This window comes from Galeopterus variegatus, unplaced genomic scaffold, assembly GCF_000696425.1.
Source record: "Galeopterus variegatus unplaced genomic scaffold, G_variegatus-3.0.2 Scaffold405, whole genome shotgun sequence".
Classification (NCBI taxonomy): domain Eukaryota; kingdom Metazoa; phylum Chordata; class Mammalia; order Dermoptera; family Cynocephalidae; genus Galeopterus; species Galeopterus variegatus.
In genome coordinates this window covers 501,819-519,660 of record NW_007726516.1, presented here as the reverse complement: position 1 = coordinate 519,660, position 17,842 = coordinate 501,819, and the positions used below count along the sequence as shown (strand labels likewise).

Genomic DNA, 17,842 nt, shown 5'->3' with positions numbered 1-17,842 from the left:
TTTAACGAAAAAAAAAAAAAAGATAACATGAATGTTTCCATGAACTTTTTGAAGTACCCTCGTATGTGCCAAGTACTGTGCCAGTCTTTGATACTTTAAAGTAAATAAAACTGATAACCAACTCTCAAGGACTCAGGGCTTGCTAAAGTGTTTGGACTTTTTCTTATAGGCAGTAGTGAACCATTAACAATTTTCAAGAGGGAACTATGAAGCGATAGGATCGCTAACACATAAAATTAATTATCATTTTATGTGTACTACAGTTTTTCTATTTTACTGGGAATTTATGGGGTTTCCAGGTTTAACCACTTACCAGCATTGCTGCAAATAATTATATATATTGTCTAGGATATTACCTAGGAATAGGCTTGCTATCTCATAAGGTGTACATATATTAAACTTTAGTAGGTAATGTAAAGCCCCTTTGTTAAACAGCATAGCAGGTACTGGTTATATTAACCGCTCTGTATCTTTGCTGGTAGTTAGTATTGTCAAGTTTTGTCAATCTGAAGATTTAATTTCCAATTATAGGACTATTCTTTGATCACCTTTTCATGTTTACCTTCTTGGTGTGGGCCTATTTTTTGTCTATTGTATAAACTTGTGTCCTTCCACTATGATAAATTTTCTTGAATTATCTCTTCGATTTCTTCCCCTACCATTCAGTCTGTTCTCTGCTTTCTGCTATTTAGATGTTGGACTTCCTGGATTGATTCTCTAATTTTTTTCTTTCCTATTTTTCATCTTCATGTTCTTCTTGAAAATTGTCTCAGCTTTTCTTTTTTCTTTTTCAAATTTTTTATTGATGCTGTATTCCTTTTTCTAATTATTTTTCTACATATTCTATATTTATTCCTTTTTTATAGCATTCTAATGTTTCTTGGCTAAAATCTATTCAAGAATAGGAACAGAAAACATCCTTTTTTTCAGAATATTGATAATTTTAAAAAATACGTTCATGTTTGTGCGTGATTTATTTTCTCCAGCTTACTCTGATTCTGTTCATCGTAGTGTTTGTTTTTTGTGAGAGAGGTTTTCCTCAGATGTCATCAGATGGTTCTTGGCTGAATGCTCACCCTTTAAGTGTATTTGGTGCTAAAAAGCTGACTGGTGGTTCTAAGAGCTTGGGGGAAGCCTGATGTGACAGGATGGTGCTCTTTATTTTTAAGTTTTCAGTTGGGTTGATCAGATTTCCCAAAGAAAACTCTTTCAGTCTTCTGTCGGGAACGTTGTAAGCCTTCAGAGAACCTGGTGGTGAAGGGAAGTGGAGGTTTCAATCTTCAGGATCTGAAACTTTCACTTAGCTTTCAGGGTGTCACCTCTGCCTTCAGCTCTACCTGATGTTCCTCGGTTTACATTCTTCCTGTTTTGTCCTATCCAGAGAACAAAACTTAATTCTTCTGCCACACTGGGGAAGGGGTAACACTGGGGACCAGGATGGGGAGAGTCAGGGGAATATCTAACTGCATCTTAAACAGACTTTCAATTAATTCTTTTCTATGTCAGTTTCACCTTCCATAGCTACCTAGTACCATTTTGGGAAGTTTAGTTAGGCAAATTAATTTGCATCTTCACTGAAAATGATTTACTCTGCCAAAGGAATATCATCATGAGTTGATATTTTAATATTTTTGCCCCATTTTACCATCCAAAACTATATAGCAAGATAGATAAAAGTCAGTTATAACAAAGTTTTAGATGAAGAAGGGATTTTAAAGTTGTGTATAACTGTGCTCTCTCTTCCTTAGCCTCTTAGTTAATAGAGTCCATCTCAATTTATTTTTTAGTATTTAATTGAATGCTTCATCATATTTCTGTTTCTGTTTTAACCTTTCTTCCAAAGTTATATTTATGATTGGATGAGTTTATGAGATATTTGTATTTCACCATTAGATTAGCTTCTTTGACTCCAGTAAACAACATACAAATATATATTTATAATAAATGAAACTGTTTTTGTATGTTGGTTTCTGGAAATACTTCTAACATTTATTGTTAGCTTAGACAAGTGTGTTGTATATGTTTTGTTTTCTATTTGTTAACAGAAAACATCTGTTAGCTTGGAGCTTTTCTTTGAAGAGATACTTCCAAATAACATTGGCCTCAAATCAGAACTAATTCCTGGTTTTAGAAAAAGTAAAGTAAAATTCCAAAGGCTTTTCTGTATACACATCTTCATCATTTTGTGCTTCTAGACTGCATTTTTATGAGTATGATTCATTTGCTGAAGAATAGACAGGATGGTATTAAGGGTTTCGTTCATTTCTTTTTTAAAGCTAGATGTTAGAATTATATATTTTGAAATTCATCTGAATGCAACTGGGCACAGCATTAAACAGCTTTTTAAAATATGAAAACCACAGCCTGGAATCACTGGAGAAAAAGATATTCTTTCTGGAAAGTGGTAATTATGTATAACAGTAGCAGTTCAAAGTGTATTATCTGTCTTCCTTTCCTTATTTGTTAACTACAGTACCACTTTGGAGAAAATGAATTTTCATCTTGTCAGACTCTGTCTACGTGATAGCTGGGCCTATACAGTTTCAAGCATGTTCACCAAGGAATGAACAGCTATTAAGTAAGGGCAGAGGTAGATAATAAATATGGGAAAAGATAAAAAGAAAATTTTTTTATGAAATGGAAGGGAAATGGTTTAGCTTTAACAGTTTTTGCAAATCAGTACTCTGTAGTCTAGAGTTCAGTAGTTGTCACTATTTTTATTTAATATGTCCTGCTTTCCATATGAGTATATTTGCTGACCTTTCTCCTTTGAATTCAGAGACCTAATTCCCAGGGCACAGTGAAAAGACGTGCTTGCTGTCTCCTCCTGCCCACTTTGTACTCTGTTGTAGTCCCACTCTATTTAACCATGTAGTGTAAACTTATCCAGGGACATCCAGAAGGAAAATTTATAGAGCTCCTCCTTGCCTTTTGTTGACTGTAAAATAAGCCAGTGCAGAAATGTTCTTGTACAGCCATGTTGCCACTTACTTGTTCAGCTGTCTGCTGTGCATATAACAGAGAAAGAGGAGGGGAACTACCATTCGTTGAGCATACTGTATATTCAGCTTTAATTTTTAAATATTCCTTTGTAATCCTTACAACACTAAGGAGAAGGGTGATGTTATTCCTATTTTTTAGATGTAGATTCTGAAGAATGATTTTCCCCAAGTCACTTAGCTTGGAAGTGGCAGATCCAGGGTTTAAACCCACATTTGCCTAATGCCAAAGCCTAAGGTTTTCTGCTAAAGACATAGGACACATACTTGCCTGCCCCTGGCCAAACCGTGTTTCAAGACTGCAAGGGTGCATTTGTACTTGGACATAAGTAGTAGCTCTGAGTTCTTAATGTAAACTTAACTGTTATGCTCTGAGATCATATTAAGCAGTGAGTTTCTTAGTCTTCTAGGACACATACTTGCCTGCCCCTGGCCAAACCGTGTTTCAAGACTGCAAGGGTGCATTTGTCCTTGGACATAAGTAGTAGCTCTGAGTTCTTAATGTAAACTTAACTGTTATGCTCTGAGATCGTATTAAGCAGTGAGTTTCTTAGTCTTTGTAGTATAAGGGAGGCATTGGATTCACTTTGTTTTATGAGTCCCTTTACAGAAATGAAACTTTTCTATAGAAGAGCAGAATTATATATGTTTTTTATAATTTTTTAAAAATCACTCTGAGGTGAACTTTTTAAAATTCGGCATTTCATGGTTTTGTACTGACCTGTTTTCATGTTTATCTATCTCTTGGATTACCAAGAGAACAGGAACTTTATTTTAATCTACCTAGTTCTTAATGAGTGTCTGGATGTTTTGCTAAATATTTGTTGAATAAATGACAATCTGTGAGCAGTAAACTTTTATAAGGAAGGGTTCTTTCTTTGCCCTTAGATCTGGCACCTCCCCTTCTATGGAGAAAAAGGACAGAAAATCTTAGAGAAAAATAGGGAATGTGTGTGCCTTTTCTACATATGTAGATCCCACAAAGTACAACATGCCCTTCAGATCTGATCAAGGAAGTAGAGAAGTCTCTGATAGTCTGTGCTATTATGCTGTTTTTTATGTAACTTCCTAAGTGAAAATGAAACGTCCTAAGTTCAGAGTAGGCGAGGAAAACTTGCAGTTCCCTTAATAAAAAGAATACAATTTGTTCTTTAAAAAAAATCAATCATAATTCCAAAAGGAAATTCATTTTTTTGTCTTTTGAAGCTAAGTTTTAGTCAGACCACATTATGAGTTATTTTAGTTACCTGATAACTCCCTTAAGACTGAAAGTTTGATCGGACTGAAAGGGTAGACCTGAAGTACAGGTTAAGGAGGAATTGGAAGTCGTAGATAATATCTCTTGAAGTCACTAAGTTGAGAAAGAGAAAAGGAAAAACCTAATCTTTTTCTGCACAACACTGCACAGGTAGCCAGACATCCCCTCCTTGGATGGATTAGGAATAGCCCCTTGTAAAGTGCTAGAAAGTCTGACCCTAGACTTTCACCCTTTCAGTCAAACCATTCCCAGCCCAGGTAAGGCCAGTCCAGCCATCTTCCCTTTACACCTTGTGCTCCCTGTACTCCTCAGATTTCAAAAGACAATTGAGTGACAAGTGATTGACACCATTGCTTGAGTAGTCTTTATTTTAAGTGTCATACCCTCTTAGAAATGCCCACTGTAAAATCATAAGCCCTCATTGAAATGCTTCTGATACAACTGAAATATAATGGGACTTAATAATAAACAATGCTATACGTGTTTATTGTTTTAAGAGCTTTATAAAAATTGTAAGGTGGCTTTCCATGTTTTTTTGTAAATAGCAGATAATGTATAGTAGCAAAAAAGAAATGCTAAAAGTAGTATAAACTGAAAAACTTTTATATTTAACTTTAGTGTAGAAATTTACCTTCCTAATTTTTTAGATTTACATTGTAATGAAAATTTACTTAGGAGAAATGAATAGGAAAGTATAATTACATGGACAGTTCATTTGAGTGTAAATCACAATTTGATTGCTTGTAGAGAACCAGAAGATGGATAAATTATATGTTAGAAGGGCTAGCATAGTACATTGGATTCTGGATTAAATAACTATTAAAGTCTAATTTGAAGCACAGAAACGGAGATGCCTCAGTCATTATAAAAAATATTTTGTTTCCTTTTTTAAGGACTCTTTAAGAAGCTTCTAGCTTCTGTCCTTTTGCAGTATAACCTATACCAGAATAATGTTGTATAACAAGTTTGTAGTCCCATTTAAAACATTATTTAAACAGTGATTCTTTTAGTATTTTAGTTCATCTCCATTCATCATTGTGTATTTTTTTAATAATGAAATTAAATATGTCCTTCCTAATTTGTTTAGTTTTTTAATTAGGCTCACTTGGGGTCTTCGGTAGTCCATGACACTGGCAGATTCTCATGCCTTTTGATGTCAGGTTTTGTTAATGTCAGTGCACTTCTTGCCTGTATCTTCTTGCAAGAACACTGGTGCTAGTGATGCCAATTTGAATTCATTTCTGAGGTTTGCTGCAGGAAGTAAAATACTGAAATTATCGTAAGAGGAAACCATTCTTTTCCATTTGTTAAAACATGTCATCAAAACATGACTCAAAATTGAAAACAGAATTTCTGTAGTTTGATAGTTTGTGACATGTGCTCTATCTATATATTGCAAATATTTCTTGCCCAGAGTTAACCAGCAGATGTAGAAAAATGACTGTGTAAAAGAGAAGAACAAGTCCTTGGCCTGTGGCCAGAAATAGCAAAAGTGTGTTTCTGTGTCATCCTGCCCTGCATGGTCTGGAGTTAGCTCTACTTTACATGATTGCTGGTGTCATACTCAGGTGAGCCCTAAATGGAGCTTTCCCATTAAAAGTCATGAGTGCTGGGATGTAAAGAACATTGAATATTTTTATTGATCAACTTAAAGAAAAATGATAATATAAAATTTTCACGTATTGTAGAGTTGACCTTTGAATATTGAATGTGTCTTAATAGGGTATGAGGTTTATTTTCCCTTGACTTTCCCACAAGCATAATGAAGTGGCTTAAAAAGATAAATAAGAACAAATTTTTCCTTCTAGGGTAGGCATGCTTTTGGCTAGTTATCCCTAGTTATTGTACGTTCATTCTTTGTGTTTAAAAGTTTAATTTTATATATTCCAGACGGTGCAAGGGATTAGCCACAGCTTATTTAAACAAAGACAACACACAAAGCACTAGTTATTTTTTTTTTTTTTCAGAAATAATTCATTTGCTTACTTTTCTTAAAAACATCTTTCCCATTTTATTGAGGCAGATTTGGAAGTCAAACCAGAAACTTCAGGCTCTACTACGATGGAAAGCACTTTGTTGGGGAGAAACGCTTTGAGTCCATCCACGATCTGGTGACTGATGGCTTGATTACCCTCTATATTGAAACCAAGGCAGCAGAATACATTGCCAAGATGACGATAAATCCAATTTATGAGCATGTAGGATACACAACCTTAAACAGAGAGCCAGCATACAAAAAACATATGCCAGTCCTGAAAGAGACACAGGATGAGAGAGATTCTACAGGCCAGGATGGGGTATCAGAGAAAAGGGTAAGCTACCGCGAAACCACACTTTATCTTTTTCTATTTGGGGTTCTTTTAAGAAAGTCATTATTGGCAAAAGAGATTGATTTCTCCACAGTGCTTTGAAAAGTATATGCATTTTTCTTAATGTCTAGTTTTCTGTGGTGCTGAATTTCTCTGCTGTTTCCTGTTCAGTTAAAATTTGTCATATGTATTTTGTACTCCTTATTGTTTCCTATTTTATCAGTTTCACAGTTTAAAAAGTATATGAGAAAATGGCCCTTAGTAACAAAGCTCCAGGGTTTAGTCCAAAGCATAACTCATGGTCTAGAAAAGATAGCTATTATTATATAAGAAATTGAGGGGGTCGCAACTATCAAAATTACTTTTTTGTTTTCCTCAAGGATAATTCACTTTGTAAATAGTTCTGTTCTTTAGCAAGATTTTATATATATACATATCATATATATGATTAAATTCAGTCTATTAATAACTTATTCTATTTTGGGACTCAATCTTCTGTAGGAGGAGGATTTATTTCTTTATGGATTGTTAAGGAGTAACTGAATCAGGAAGTTTTATTTTTCTTTAATTATAAGAAACAGTTTAAGTTTTTTAGTAGTCATATTTTAATTGTTATGTATTTCAGGTTAACATGAAAACTTTTATTTTTTTGGCATTAAGATTATTTTGCTCTTTTGAGAATTGTCCCCATCTTCTCCTTCATCCCCAAGAAAAAAGTAAGAGAATTTCCTGATATTTTAAATTGTCTGAGATTTAGTTGGGGGAATTTTACATATTCTAATTGGAATACAAAATTCACTTAATTTCATTCATCCATTTTTATTTTCTCAAGAATCTTCAGATGCTAGGTTAAAGAAATGCAATAGGTTTTGAGCATGGATTCTGTCACCAAATAATTTTGTGTGCAAGTTGCTTGATTCTCTGTGCTTTGATTGTCTTGTTTGTAAAATTGTAATAAGTTGTTGTGAGGACTGAATGAGACAATATGTGTAGAACACTCAAATAGTACTTGGCACATAGTAAGTACTCAATAGGAGTTTGGTCATTTTATTATAACAGCATATTAAGTCAAGGCAGCTTTCTAAAATACTTCCAATTATCTTAGAGTATTTGGGTACAGAATGGAAATGTAAAATGTTCATTGTCCAGTCCAAATTTTAGTTTCTCGTAGATCTTACGTATGTTGACATTTTGTGGCTACAGAGGAGACGTTTTAAATTATAGACTGTAGAAAACTTGTAAAAAATGGTTCTTCATATCCTCATATTTGCTAGGAACCACAAATCTTGTTTGGAAGTAGCCAGAATTTAAAATTCTAAATGCATCCTGTGTTTAATATTGTTTTCGCCATCTAGTTCCCATTTTCACACATCTTGTTTGGAAGTAGCCAGAATTTAAAATTCTAAATGCATCCTGTGTTTAATATTGTTTTTGCCATCTAGTTCCCATTTTCACACAGTTGGTTGATTTTCCATCCATGGCATTCTTCAATAATGCTTATATTTAAATATCTAATACTGACATTATATTCTCTACAGATGTGCTAGAATGTTCTAAGTCAACATTTATGAAATATTCTTAAATGTGTACAGTGAGTCTTTTAAGATTGATCAGCCTACTAATAACCTTTGTTGATGTTTTCTTTTCAACACCAAGAGACTTAGGCTAAAAACACTTAGCTGTTTTAATGCTAGTCATTTCACTTCACAGGCCTTGGTTGTCCCTCCTACAGAATATTCACAGAGGGAGGAGACTGAGGGAGATGATTGAGGGAGATAATGCCTAGAGGACCCTTTTATCTCTGGGAGCCATGATTCTTGTATATTCTGGCGGCATTATATGTCACATTCCCTGGATTCTTTTGTGCTGATGGCCAGTGATAGGGAGATAATGCCTAGAGGACCCTTTTATCTCTGGGAGCCATGATTCTTGTATATTCTGGCAGCATTATATGTCACATTCCCTGGATTCTTTTGTGCTGATGGCCAGTGATAGCTGCTTAGAGTGAGGTAGCTGGTACTCAGAAGTATCACTCTCCAACAATACATAATTAAGAATCATTTTAAAAATTGCTCTTTGCTTTAAACTGCATGCATCTTAAATCTAGTTGGCTTAAAATCTACTCACTCAAAAATAGATTTATTTTATTTACAGGTGTCATCCAACAGGACAGGGATGATGACCTGTTCAACAGCTTGAAACATTGATTCCCTGTCACAGTGGATGACATTTGTAAGTAAAGACAATCATATTATTTAATTGATTTAAAATATCTATTGACACAAATATGGTTTAGTAAATATTTTAATGAGTCTTTAATAGCTAAAACCCATCTTGTCCATGACTCCTATACTATACCTCAGGCAAAAAGTGTTGGCTTTGCAGGAATTAGTATAGTATGGTCTTATGGAAAGGATACTGGTGTTGGAGTTAAGAGCTAGGTTCTAGTTCTACTATAGGAATGGATTTTATGTGTCATCTTGGGCAAACTGCTTCACTTCTCTGAGACTGTACAAGGGTACTTCAAAACGTTCATGAAAAGATTCATATTATCCTTTAATTCTATTTTTCCACGAACTTTTTGAAGTCCCCTTGTATTTTCCCACATTTAACAGGAGAGCTTTGGACTAGATGATCTCCAAGATGTAGTTCTTATAGTCCGTGATCCTTTAAGGAGTGTAGGTGTTATAGGGGAGAGACAACACAGTACTAAAAAGAACACCCTAGTAGGGTCTTGAGAGGTGAGATCTGTTTTTAGCTTATCCACCAACTAATGGTATGACTTTGGGACAATCACCTAGCCTATCTGGACTTGAGTTTCTTTGTATGAGATAAGGGGTTTTCACAAAATGTTAATTTCAGGATTTTAATAAATACTTACTGCAGTTCTGTGCTCAAACAGGTTTAGTAAAATAAATATTTTTAAAAAGCCTGTTTCTTTTCTATAGGCCTGCTTAGCTTCTTTAATGACTCTTCATGAGTGCTCTCAAATTTATTTGAATCACCCCACCATTATTAAGAGCATTTCTGGGAAAATAATGTTTCATGAAACCCACTTTGGGAAATTTTGAACCAGAAAATCTCTTAAGGCCTTTCTTTGTTTTAAATTGAAGGATGAGAATTCCAAGTGCTTTTGTTTGTTTGTTTGTTTGTTTGTTACAGCCATTAATGTGTAAATTGTGAATCTGAATTTTTGTGAAAGTTTGACAAGATAGTTTTACAGTCATGAAGTTTTTTGCCACAGAAATTGAATCCTGAAGATTCTTACTTGCCCCTAGGAAATCTGGTGGCTACGGTGAAGGAAAAATTTTTTTTCCCAAGTGGTAGCTATGTCATTTTTCTCGTTAATTATATAAGTTGCGTCCTTAGCTTGAAAAATCAGTTGGAAACTTAAAAAAAATTTTAAGCGTTGAGATACATTTAATCATGAAATTGCAGTATGTTGAAAAGCCAGACTTCCTTTTCTTCTAAAAGGGCTTAACTTAGCAGTCCAGACTGGCCAAGAGCCTAGCTTTTATTAGTTACTTTTTATTTATCTTGGAACTGTATTTGAATAGTTTCTTATTCCAAGGAGTGAATATAATATGTTTACTTCAACAGATACTGGATCAATGGGTGAATGCAATAGTTTTTATGGTAATTTGTAATTAATAATTTAATTTTAAATCCCCAAAATTCATGCTTTAGAAAATGTCTCATATAACTGTTAATAATATCAACTGACAAATAAGTGCATTTCAGAAGCCATATTATGAGCCAGAATTCTGAGTCTAGGCAGATGTCTTTACTTCTGGACTTAGTTATCTACAGTTCAAACCTGTCTCACATGTAAGGATGCCTGTGGTGGCAGTAATGTGCAAAATGAAATTTTTGGTTATATGGAACTTCAACAAGCTAAATAACCTATGTGTATCTGTGTGTGTGTGTGTGTGTGTGTGTGTGTGTGTTTTCTTCCCCTGTAAGTTTGCAGTGAATGCAATACTTGATGTATTGTCATATTAAATTATTTTTAAGGAATTTCTTTTACATTTAAATTCCATTTTTAAAAGACTTTTGGGATCACCAGACTGCATACATATTAAAAAGCCTTGTGAAATTTGAAGCTGAAATGTAATTTGGGGCCCTATCAAAAATTGCCGAATTTCCAGAATATCCAGAATTCTCTGGATACCTTCATAAAAGGATAAGCATCTCTGTTTCCTGGAATAGCAGAAGGGGCAGGGGCAGTGTGGTCTGCTAATTGGCTTAGTCTTCTAAATATTTTCATTTTGCTTACAAAAATATGTGGCGTATTATCTGTATCCACATAATCTCAGTGTAGAAATCAGAAGGAAGGCCATACTTGAACTTAACCATGAATAAAAATAGCAATACCAGAGGAGTGGGGGGCATAAAGCAGTATGCAGAAAACTGTTGACTTCTTGACTTTGTGCCGTCCCAGTCTTTAGGGCCTTTTTTGTCGCTCCTTGCTCATGCTCAAGCTGTGCTCCTCTTGTTCTTCTTAGCCCTGCCTTTGTCCACCTTCTTCCTTCTCTTGCTCAGTCTAATTTACATACCCACGTCTCCAAGGTTAAGATCAGTTGTTCCAGGGGTGAACAGGCACTTTGAGAACTGCCAGATGTACCCAGGGTTACTGATTTGCATTGAAAAGCCAATTTAGTAATTTATGAGGATGATTACAACTTCCATGCAGAACTTCTAATACTGGGTTTATACTTTGTAAACATCCTCCCTAAGAAATCAGGTAAATTTTTTTTTTTTTTTAAAGCCTACATGGTCAAGATACAGTAGTCTGTGTGGTTTTGAGCAAGCCCGTAACCTCTCTGAGTCTCAATTTGCCCCAGTCTCTAAAATGGGGATTATGGATGCCATTGCACTGGGGTTATGAGTATTAATGAGATTTTATAATGTGGACTTCCTTGTAAGTGCAAAGTACTATATGAAGCATTATTGCTGTTTGGGATCAGATCAGTCACCAACCAAATGCCCATTCGTGGGTCTGAGTACTATCTCCCCAACTTTTGCTAGAAATAACGTGTTCAGATTTCTCTTCCAGATCCATCTTTTCAGGGGCTGGCCCGTGGCTCACTCGGGAGAGTGTGGTGCTGATAACACCAAGGCCACGGGTTTGGATCCCATATAGGGATGGCTGGTTAGCTCACTTGGGAGAGCATGGTGCTGACAACACCAAGTCAAGGGTTAAGATCCCTTTACTGGTCACCTTTAAAAAAAAAAAAAAGATCCATCTTTTCAGTGTTTGAACTGTCCTTTAAGTTTACAAGATAACATCTAAAGGCTCCTAATTGCTTCATAAAGAAAATGGAGTTTCTCTTTTAATAATATGGTGATAACTTTATATATCTCTAATCAGGTAGCATATGTTTTTGCCCAATAATGTTCTAATGACTGTTGAGTCTAAAATATATTATTCTCCTGTGGCATTTGCCTTTTAGTATGGACCAGTATTTTAACTGTACTTTCCCTGAATGTAAGACTTCTGCTTCTATGCCTGTCAGTGAAATTTTATTGAACCTGTACTCCATGTTGAGCACACTAAGATCTCTTAAATTTCCCCTAACTTTCTATTTTCTTCACTCCAGCTGGGTAAACCTTCTCCTTCTTTTGTCCTTAATATCTTCACACTTTATTTTCTAAATGGGCTTTCATGAGCCATCTATATAAAAGTTTCTTCTTGTTATTCAGAAGTTGTGTTGGAATTTAAAGAAGTTAAAGATCAAGGCAGGAATATTGTCCCCATTTTTTTCTTCAGTTTCCATGAACATCTATAAAAATTCATTGCTTTCATGAGCCATCTATATAAAAGTTTCTTCTTGTTATTCAGAAGTTGTGTTGGAATTTAAACAAGTTAAAGATCAAGGCAGGAATATTGTCCCCATTTTTTTCTTCAGTTTCCATGAACATCTATAAAAATTCATTGCATTTAAGTCAGCATTTATTGCATGACTCCTGTATGCAAGGAACAGGCTAGGCTCTGGAAAGAATAAAAGAGATATAAGATATTAACCCTGCTGCAAAGAACTTAACATTTTAATGCTTCAGTATTTCTACCTATTTAATAACACTCAGGCATCTTGAGGGCAAGAGGCAAGCTGCTTGCGTCATCTGTACAGTATCACAGAGTTCAGTGAATATTATGTAGGACTCATTTTGATTTGAGTTTGCTGCTGTAATACCCCAGCAGATCACAGAAAACACTTTTGTAGACAAGAAAACTCATAATCCTTAGAATGTCCTTTGGAGGTGGGGAGGGCCATTCCTCATTCTACAGATAAAGTATCTGAAGTACAAAAAAATTGCGACATGATCAGATTGTGAGGGTGGTGGCTAGATGCACCTCTTTGGGATATGTGTTCAAAGAGGCAAGTACACCTCCTTGAGCTCACGGCTGTCAGTTGTGTGTTGGGACTGTCTAGACCTCACCAAATAATCCTGCACTCCAGTGATGAAAGAAAACTCAAACGGGGCTCAGGAGATTACTTGTGTGAATCTCATTCATCCTTCCATTTTATCACCCACATAAAGGATTAGTAATTGAAAGCCATTAGGGGAAACCAGGTGGAAAGAGGAAGATGCAAGGTAAACATCAGTTCCTTAGCTCTAAAGAACCAGGCCAGTAGAAGGCCAAATTGTAATTTTCTGTGCCAGCAGCATTTTTCGAAGATTTCTGTATCTGGGCCAATTAAATAAAATAAATTACTGATTCGAAGGTTGGAAAAGGAAGCTATTGAAAATTCTTTCATAATTGCTATTTCAGAGTCCTTAGCATTTTGGTGGGGAAATAATCATTGGTGGCAAAATCTACATCCATTTAATTTTTCAAAACAGGAATCAACTTTGCTGGCGTTAGGAGGGTAATACCATTTGGGGGTACAAAGCAAGATGAGACTGTCAAGCAATGATCTGGCTATGCAGTGTTGCTCATAAACTAACTTTGTGGGCAATTCTAAAAGAATCAGCTCTCCAGTTGTAGGAAATCATCACATTAGATCTCACCATCAGTAATTTGGATTTGTAATTTTTATCTTATGCTTTTTGTTCCATCATATTTACCTTTTTTATTTGGAATCATTTCTCTTTTCCTCTAATGTTTGGACCTCTGAAAGATTGGGAAGTCATAGTGGTGCCCCTGAGCCTTTGCCTACTCAAGTGATGAGAACTTAATTGTTTTATATGGCCTCATAAATTAGTCAACTCTTTTGGGGCCTATTTCAAGTTACTACAATTGATCAAAAATGCTCAAATATAAACATTATATTGCAATAATTAGATTATTTTAACAAGAAATTGTAGACATCTATAATGGCTACTAATCTTGCTCTTGTTTGTATGTCTCCTTTTAATTGTGCTGCTACATTATTTTCACTCTGGTTTGTCAGTAATTTGAATGAATCAGCCCTGTTATCCTCTGTTTTCTTAGTTTCGGAAACCTTTCCATGAAAATTCATTAAATGCTATAGATTTGCTGATACCCTAATTTATATGATTAAATTTTATATCTCATCCAACTTAAACATTTTCCTTGATAATTTCTAAGTTGCTGCAGCTTGTTACTTATTTACCAGCGATATTTGGTAAAAGGTCATCTTTGCTCTAAAATTTCCTTGCAAAAGCTACAGATTGTTCAGCACCTTCTTAAGAGATTTACACCTCCCTTTCACCCACTCAACAGGAAGGGATCCCTGTTCTGGTTATAGTTCGCTTATTAACCTTAGAATGGCTTTAAGCTACTGCCCAAGTTTATAGTGAGGAAAAAACTGTAGTCCCCTCTCCCCTAGGGAAATTCTGTTTTTCCTAATAATAGGGAAACTCTACAAATGAGCCCATATCTCCATATTTCCAAGAATTTTTTAAAAGTCAACTTTATTTAGGTGTAATTTACATGTGAGGGTACTTCAAAAAGTTTGTGGAAAAAATAGAATTAAAAGATAATACAAATCTTTCCATGAACTTTTTGAAGTAGCCTCATACAGTAAAATGCATAGTTACATATACTATTTGATGAGTTTTAACAAATGTATGCTCCTATGTAACCAATACTACAGTCAAAATACAGAATACTTCATTACCCCAGAAAGTTCCCTCATGTCCCTTTGTGGAAAATCCCACCTCCACTTCTGGCCCCAGGGCAACCACTGATTGGATTTATGTCAGGACAAGAAATTTTTTAAATTGTTGACCTGACAGGTGACATCCTATTTAATATTTTAGTTTCTCACATTTGGAGCATTCCTTCATATAAACATGTCATTTGATTATTGTTAAATACCTATCTTCCTTATCTCTGATTTTAGAATGTAAAATTTCTCAGGTCATATTTCATAAGGAAATATGAGCAACAAAGGAATTATAGGTTATAGTAATGATTGCAAGGCAATATAATGTGTTGAAGTTTTCATCCTATCATTAGGGACTCTTCAACTTTCAGTTTGTAATAGAGACTTCAATAAATTTGAGCACACAATGAGGGAGGTTTCCTAGATACAGGGAGGAAGAGCCTCTTTACACTGCTGGGATCTTGGACCCAAACGAAAAGCACTCAGCCTGCCAGAAGGTGGCCGGCCTTCCTTTAATCAAGGGCTATATCCTTGCTGTTCCTCTCTGGCCTGGCATAGGTCCCATGGCAGGTGTTATTCATGATCACAGTTGATGGGAAATAAGGCATCTGTACTCTCTGAATGTGGACTGTACCACATAGTACCAGGTATCACAGTAAGAAAACTAACATATCTGCTTCTCCCATCTCCCAATCTCCCTCAAATGGGAACATTATGGCAGTGGTATGATTCCAGAATTCCCTATGGAATACCACTTCAGCAGTTAGATTTCTTTCCCTACAATCTTTGAAAACACGTAAGTGCAATCCACTCAAGAGTTCTGTAGACTAGAGTTCTCTCTACCCAGTCCCAGGTGAAGAACAATGTATTATTGTGTAACAACCTCCCCTCAGTGGATTATGGGTTATGTAAAATTCCTGGAGAAATGGTTATAAGCTTTTCTCCTGTTACCCTCAGGAAAACGTATGGGAATGTAAGTGAATGAGGGATGTTAATATAGACAGAACTTTGACTTCACTCTAATTTCTTAAAAGAAGATTAAATATTTACATATTAATTTTAGCAACACATTTTGATGCACCTTGACTAGAGCAGATTTTGATGCACTTGACTGGTGATGTGGAACTGCTGTCTAAGTAGGAGGCTTCAGGGACCCAAAAGCCTCTTCTGTGACCCAGTTTTGGAACTCTGCATAGTTTATTGATCACATTCTGGAGGTATAATGTTTCTTAAGTCTGGGAGGACTGGGAATAATGGTGGAGAGAGGAGAGTATCAGAGTGCCAGAGTCATAGAAAATTATAAAAATGTTTCATCTGCACTGACTAACTCACTGTGTTATGCCAATATATAATAGGTGATATTTGTGATCAAGTTCAATCATTTTACCTAAAACTATTCTTAAATTAAAAAATGAATCATATTGATATATCTAATTAATAAATTTAAGAGTTTTTACATAGTATTAAAGAAATGCATGCTCTTTATAAAAATTTTGAAAGATATGAAGAAAATGAAAGAAGGGATTACTCATAGCCCCACTATTCAAAGACAGCTAACTATATGTTAACATTCTGATCTATCAACTCTTTCCTTCTAGTCTTCCTATGCATAGATTATTGTAAACTTTTATATTTCATTATACAAGTAAACCATGTTAATTACCTACAAAAAATAATAAAACAATGAAAACCAATAAGAATATAAAAATCACACCATTGATGGTAACATAAATAGTAATATTCTGTTTATCCTTCCAGAGCTGTGATAGTGGGGGAGATGTTTTTCATCTATATAAACTACTTTGCAATTTGCTTTATTGACTACTAGGTTATTAACAATCTTTTCATGTGAATACAGGTTGAGCATCCCTTATTCAAAATGCTTGGGACCAGAAGCGTTTCAGATTTTGGAATATTTTCAGAACACACACTGGTTGAGGCCTTCCTAATCCAAAATGTGAAATGCTTCAGTGAGTATTTCTTTTAATCATTACGTTGGCATTCAAAAAGTTTTGGGTTTTGGAGCATTTTGGATTTGGAATTCTTGTATTAAGGATACTCAACCTATAGATATATTTCTGTTTTATTATTTTAAATGTCTATACAATATTCCATTGCGCTTATATAATTATTTAACTAGTTCCTTAATATATTTTTTATTCATTTATTCTATAAGTATTTATAAATAGCTGGTTTGGGCTACTGTGCCCAGTAATGAACAAGACAACCATGGATCTGCTCACAAAGCTAATTTTCTGTCTTTCATACCCAGAATATAAAAAAGAAACTTAAAGATTATCCTCATCATTTTAAAAGATGAAGAAACTGGGATACAGAACCTCTTTTTGCAGGCACATCTTATTCTTTAGTGATTGGTAACCAGTGTTCTCTTTTGCCTACGTGCTGTCTATGTTTTAATAACTAACCTTTTTTAAATAACGTTTTTTAAAAAAACATTAAGTCAAAATGTCTCTTTTGCTTAGTTCTGATTAAGATTAGGCCAGAGTCATTCTAATTGATTTGTAAGTTCAGTATTTTGTTTATTCTTGCAAAATTGCTTTTTTCCCCTTCAAACAAAAGATTTGTTTCCAGAATATTTAATACTTGAAAAATCAGTATTTCTTTGGGAATAAGGATAACTAATCTAAAAAATTAAGCTTACAAATTAATAACAATTGGGGATAAGTTAAAAGCATATGTGATTGTTTTTCTTGGGATGGTCTGTATCTTTAACATGTACGAAACTTTTATATGAGAAAAACATATTTCTGAATTTGTTGACTATAGAAAGTTTGTACATTAGCTTCATATTTAATCATAGTCAAGCTTGTGTATACTTTAGAGTTGCCCAGTTCTAAATTAGAATTTGAGTAGGAAAGGATTTCCATAATTTGTGTCTGCAGCATGCACAGGGGGGATTAGCTGAAACTGTTATTGAAACCAGTATTATTTTGTTATCTTGTAGATGTAACATTCTAATTGCCACTTATTTCAATGTGAATAGTGAATTCCCTCTGTCTCCTTGTAGATAAAGCCCCACCCCCACCTGAAAATGCCTTTGTCTAGTGAATGAATATGAAGATGCTTTTATTTGGAAGAAGTGTTCATATTTACTGCAATGGGGTTGGGTTTTTTCACATTTTGTTTTTAAAATTAATAATGATACTGGATTGTAAAGAGGTCTTTTTAATATTTCATTTT

General features: G+C 34.7%; 1 protein-coding gene across 1 annotated transcript in view; it reads left to right on the top strand.

Moving 5' to 3' along the window:
• The window catches only part of CHN1 (chimerin 1), a 131,338-nt gene that overhangs the window by 58,271 nt on the left and 55,225 nt on the right, over positions 1-17,842 (top strand). The window contains exon 5 of the mRNA XM_008568392.1: positions 6,281-6,569. Coding sequence (XP_008566614.1) covers positions 6,281-6,569 — 289 coding nt within the window. The remainder of the gene's footprint in view (positions 1-6,280; positions 6,570-17,842) is intronic.